This window comes from Oncorhynchus mykiss, chromosome 13 (genome assembly GCF_057628025.1).
Source record: "Oncorhynchus mykiss isolate SJ-2025 chromosome 13, ASM5762802v1, whole genome shotgun sequence".
Taxonomy (NCBI): Eukaryota; Metazoa; Chordata; class Actinopteri; order Salmoniformes; family Salmonidae; genus Oncorhynchus; species Oncorhynchus mykiss.
Window position 1 is genome coordinate 33493700 of NC_143034.1, and position 6185 is coordinate 33499884.

At 43.6% G+C, this 6185-nt stretch overlaps 1 protein-coding gene across 1 annotated transcript; it reads left to right on the forward strand.

Moving 5' to 3' along the window:
* The first annotated feature begins 4765 nt into the window (after positions 1–4765).
* On the forward strand, positions 4766–5891 carry iip (interferon inducible protein). Its single transcript, NM_001124613.1, is given in 2 exon segments — positions 4766–5070; positions 5479–5891. Coding segments are annotated over 2 exon segments (384 nt in total). The 5' UTR covers positions 4766–4842; the 3' UTR covers positions 5635–5891.
* The last annotated feature ends 294 nt before the right edge of the window (positions 5892–6185 follow it).

A 6185-nucleotide genomic window follows, 5' to 3' on the forward strand; every position in this document is an offset into this window, starting at 1 on the left:
TTTGTCGCTATATTTAGCGAGTATTCAGACCCCTCTAGCGACTTATTTTTAAAAAATCGACTAGTGACAAATCTAACAACTTTTTCTGGTGTTATTGGAGACTTTTGGAGACTGATGTGAAAGCATGTACCATTCTTACTCTTAGGCCCCCGTCCCAAAGCCCTCACAGGTGGCCCAGTCCTCGCGCAGCATTCCCTCCCAGCTGCAGTCAGAGCAGGAGATGTTCACCCCTCCCCGGCCAGACTGCAAATGAATCGAGCATGCGGGAAGCCGCCGCTGGCTGATCCCGCCCTGGCTTACATTTAGGGCGGGATATAAATGTAAAATGTTCTTTGTCTAAAATAAATCACTGCACAAAAAATAAATCACTGCATTTGACTCACTCACACAGCCTCAGTCACTTACTCACCTTGTCCACTGTGTGTGTGCCTCTCTGTGACATAAGCTAAACATCTAGCTGGCTAGCTCATCATGTCTCAGTCTAAACTGTACACTCAAAAATACAGAAAGGAGTGGGAATCAAACCCTGAATTCAAAGGCTGGTTGAAGCCGTTTATTGGAGATGATACACGGGCATACTGCCTGTATTGTAAGGATGATTTCTACACTAAACTTAGTGATGCAAAAAAAAAACATGACAACTCAAAAACATACTCAAAAGGCAAAACAGTTCCACCCAAAACAAGCTGCCATTTATGGTTAAAAAATTGACTGCCAAAAAGGCTGTGGCCACCATGGCATTAGCTATCGCTGAACACTGTTCCATGCTGGCATGTGATCACATTGGAGAAGCATGTAGAGCTGCTTTCTCAGACTCCACTGCTGCTACCCACTTCAAAATGCACAGGACAAAGTGCACAGAGATGATTAATGGTGTTCTAGCACCATACTTTCTGAAAAAGTTGGACGCAGATGTGGGTGACCAGCCTCCTCCTCGATGAGTCCACGGATGTAAGTGTTTCTAAGTACCTGGGTACTTTGTATCAACATTTCTGGGGCTTGTTGAGTTGGACGGAGGAGATGCCAAATCTATAGCCCGTGCTGTTGTGGCTTTTCTGAGGATTCTGTGTTATGCAATATAGACCGTTACCATATATTGAATATTATCTGCTGTTGGCTTGTGTGGATGTATGTATGTGTTATGCAACATAGTTGACTTGAAACATTGTTAACAGTTTCAGGGCCATGGGCCTTTCTCATTATGGAAAAATACAGAATAACATGAAGACAGGAACTGTGCAATGAATTGTGGGGGCACATTCAGAACGTAGTGTTGCGAGAACAAACGGTCTTTTGTTAGATAACAGGAGCCAGGTGCGTGACTGTATCGAGCATGGGCGCATAGATATTCTACACAACTACAACGACTGACCGCTGAAGCGCCTAGGGGGCTGGGACCAGCTCGGGCACCAACAATCAACGATAGGCTGAGTGAGTTTAAACCACGCCCAGTCTCTACTCTGACAGGCCGGCTCGGAAGCAGGAACTACTTCTGTCAGAGTATATTATAATACTTTTGTCAGGAACAAGTCAGTTCTCTGTTTGCCCTGCGAGGTGTGACAGAGAGCCCGTATATACGAAAATTGCATGTACCACTTATTGCTTAGCTAATAAAAAATACATAGCATACAATCGGTAACTCAGTGTCATACTTATCCTGATACCAGATTCGATTGACGCAACCTTTAACAAATGTGACGATTTTGTATTTCATGTTCAATATGCCTAGTTAGCTGTCGTTCATTTTGTTACTTGCCCGGGCTTGTCAAAACTGGCGTTGTTGCTCCATTGGTATGCTTCAGGTATAATGGTACAATAGTACACTCTCTAAGAAATATTTTGCACTTATTAGCAAATTATTGGTGTACAACATTTAGAAAATGTAATGAGTCTTGAAAATATGAACATGTACATTTTGTACAATGTATTGTTTGTTTATACTCTTACTACGGAGTTTGCTCCGAGCATGATGAGGAGAGGCAAATATACTTGTATGGATTCCAGACTGCAGCAGTATTTTTGTATTTGTATCCATTCCATGCAGTCATTAAAAGAGAGACAACTGGCTGAATTGTGTCCAGAGCCTTATCTTCCACCGACACCTTACCAGAACACAATGCAGAAATGTACCGGTGAAGAACCGTTTGCACTAGCATAGCTAGCTAGCTAGCAACCTCACTAGCAGAAAGTCTGAGATGAAATAAATGCTTGCCAGCTAGTTAGCATAAAATGATGTCTGCTAGCATAGCTAGTTAGCAGGATTAGGGTTAGATAGGGACCAGGATTAGGATTAGAATAGGGGTTAGTTTAGGGTCAGAATAGGGTTTAGGTTTAGATTAGGGGTCAGTCCTCCACTGTTTCTAAAATACTTAAAAAATATATATTTTCAGATGAGAGTTTACAAGAAAATATGTGATCATGGTGGCTATGGCTATGAGCTTCGTTGTGCCCTGAATGCTATTGAAAATGGGCAGGGCATTAAGATAGATGCCCATGCTTTTAATGTACCACCCAAAGCCCTGAGGCGCCACCGAGACAAGCAAGCCAAAACCCCAGGCCACAGCCATTTGGGTGGGTTTACCAGTCTTCACTATCTCTTTCAAATGTGACCTGGTGAGTCATATCCCAAAAATGTAAAGAGGCCTTTTTGGACTTACATCATGTGATGTGAAAACTTGCCTTTGACCTAGTGGAGTGGATGGGAATACAAAACACATCAAATAAAGAAAGGCAGTTGGCAGGCATAGACTGGTTTTACAGTTTTATGAAGCGGCACCTAGGGTAGCTGAGCAAAATGCCCCTTTCCTAAAAATTATTTTAGGATTATTATAATTATAATCAATCAAATTTATTTTATATAGCCCTTCGTACATCAGCTGATATCTCAAAGTGCTGTACAGAAACCCAGCCTAAAACCCCAAACAGCAAGCAATGCAGGTGAAGAAGCACGGTGGCTAGGAAAAACTCCCTAGAAAGGCCAAAACCTAGGAAGAAACCTAGAGAGGAACCAGGCTATGTGGGGTGGCCAGTCCTCTTCTGGCTGTGCCGGGTGGAGATTATAACAAAACATGGTCAAGATGTTCAAATGTTCATAAATGACCAGCATGGTCGAATAATAATAAGGCAGAATAGTTGAAACTGGAGCAGCAGCACAGTCAGGTGGACTGGGGACAGCAAGGAGTCATCATGTCAGGTATTCCTGGGGCATGGTCCTAGGGCTCAGGTCCTCCGAGAGAGAGAAAGAAAGAGAGAATTAGAGAGAGCATATGTGGGATGGCCAGTCCTCTTCTGGCTGTGCCGGGTGGAGATTATAACAGAACATGGCCAAGATGTTCAAATGTTCATAAATGATCAGCATGGTCGAATAATAATAAGGCAGAACAGTTGAAACTGGAGCAGCAGCACAGCCAGGTGGACTGGGGACAGCAAGGAGTCATCATGTCAGGTAGTCCTGGGGCATGGTCCTAGGGCTCAGGTCCTCCGAGAGAGAGAAAGAGAGAAGGAGAGAATTAGAGAACGCACACTTAGATTCACACAGGACACCGAATAGGACAGGAGAAGTACTCCAGATATAACAAACTGACCCTAGCCCCCCGACACATAAACTACTGCAGCATAAATACTGGAGGCTGAGACAGGAGGGGTCAGGAGACACTGTGGCCCACTCCGAGGACACCCCCGGACAGGGCCAAACAGGAAGGATATAACCCCACCCACTTTGCCAAAGCACAGCCCCCACACCACTAGAGGGATATCTTCAACCACCAACTTACCATCCTGAGACAAGGCTGAGTATAGCCCACAAAGACCTCCGCCACGGCACAACTTAAGGGGGGGGGGGGGGGGCGCCAACCCAGACAGGATGACCACATCAGTGACTCAACCCACTCAGGTGACGCACCTCCTCCAGGGACGGCATGAGAGAGCCCCAGTAAAGCCAGTGACTCAGCCCCTGTAATAGGGTTAGAGGCAGAGAATCCCAGTGGAAAGAGGGGAACCGGCCAGGCAGAGACAGCAAGGGTGGTTCGTTGCTCCAGAGCCTTTCCGTTCACACTCCCACTCCTGGGCCAGACTACACTCAATCATATGACCCACTGAAGAGATGAGTCTTCAGTAGAGACTTAAAGGTTGAGACCGAGTTTGCGTCTCTGACATGGGTAGGCAGACCGTTCCATAAAAATGGAGCTCTATAGGAGAAAGCCCTGCCTCCAGCTGTTTGCTTAAAAATTCTAGGGACAATTAAGAAATAAGAAATGGAGGAATGGGCCAAAATTCATAAAGTGGTGATCCTAACTGACCTAAGACAGGGAATTGTTACTAGGATTAAATGCCAGGAATTGTGAAAAACTGAGTTTAAATGTATTTGGCTAAGATGTGAGAGGAAGTCTAGTGTGAGAAGATGGAACTAGGTGAAACTTGGCATACATTCTAACCAGTTAGAGGGCAGGATAGACAGACTGGTATACCACAGACAGAAGTGGTAACCCAGACATGTCACAGGGGCTATAAAGCTGAAGCATCCGTTCTTAACGTTATCTCATGACCAAATATGGCAGTGACAGGAAGTCCAGTCAAATATCTTTGGGTATACACTCCCAAAAGCAGCACAAAACGTTTGGCAATCATGCTATTGTGCAAGAGAGGGGGGAGGGCCTCCAGAAATCAAAACATACACATTTACTGGAAACAGTGCTAATGACGCCATCATTCACCACCCACTCCTCTTATAAAACCTCCACCTCACCTCACAAAAGTCTCTTTGGGTCTAAATTTCTCGTTTGCACTAGAAGCTTTGATTATTTTTTTAACACGAGGCTAAATAAGTAGCTATATTCGCTTGCCATGGATCAACCACCACCGTACCAGCCAGAGTTTGTCCCAATGAAAGGAAATAAGTACATGCGTCTTGAAGACACTCACGGAGCGCCCAAGTTCCAACATACCGTCGTCTTGGGACAGCCACAGCCCGTTGTACCTCATCCCAGGGATCACATTATCTGGTCACTTTGCAGCCTCGTGTACTGCAACCCATTCTGTCTCGGAATGTTAGCGGTGTATTTCTCCATAAAGGTGAGTTGGAATTCTCCTTATATAGCTTTTTATAGCAATGTCTGGTGTTGGTGCTTGTATTGTCTGGATTTTGAAGTTGAGCAAGTTATTATATAGGCGACCAACTTTGAACTATGGAAGGAGGACAGCATAACAATTATCTACATTTGCGTTTCGTTTTCTTGTTATCACACAGTTATAAAACATGTGTAGCCTATACTTCATCTATAGGCTCTATAGATCTTTACTCCAAAATAACTTTTTTATGGAGTATTAAACCACTAAGAGGGTAATTCATCACTGAGGTCATCTCATTAGTGTGACATGTCATGTGTGCATGTTGCTAACTAATATGCATAGCTACATAAACACAATCAGCAACCCATGAAGGATTCTATAATATAAATTATTCTACATTTTGTCTTCCAGTCGAGGGATAGGAAGATGGTTGGAGACTTGGAGGGAGCAAGAAAACACGGGAAGACTGCATGCTGCTTTAATACTGTGACTCTGACTTTGGCAATCCTCGGGCTGCTCTTCTTCTTCATCACCTATGGTATCATCATCTACCAAGTTGCACACTGAGGAGATCCAGTCTTTGCTTTTGTATTTTTTTTTAAATTTGAAGTCTTGGCAGGTGTTATACATCTCTAGGATTGTGTCCTGATACATTTCAGCTCATCTCTTTAATACACACACGCCACAGATGTTCCTTCAGCACTGTGTACCAGATCTTATTTGCTCTTCTTTAGTTTTGTGTTTTAAGGACGCAAGATGATTTTTTTGAAGTTCCATTCAAGTGTAATTTTTTAATGAATAAATTAAACCTTTTTGTAAATGCATTACATTTCAGTTTTTATAGCTGTGAATGGATGTTAACGACTCTGTGAGACTCATCCCATATAGACATACACTCACTTAACAAGAAAACAATTCCCATGGCTTTGTATCTACTTGGCAGAGACAGCGTAACAGAACTTGGCTCGGGTCAGCAATTAAACTGTTTACTGAATCTGAGAGGTCCATGAACATACATATCCTGACATGGCTTGTCTTTGTTGTCGCTCTCCAACCAAGTTTAAGCCACAATCTGTACTATTTATGGTTGCTAAGATGACTTGTCCTTGTGTGATGTA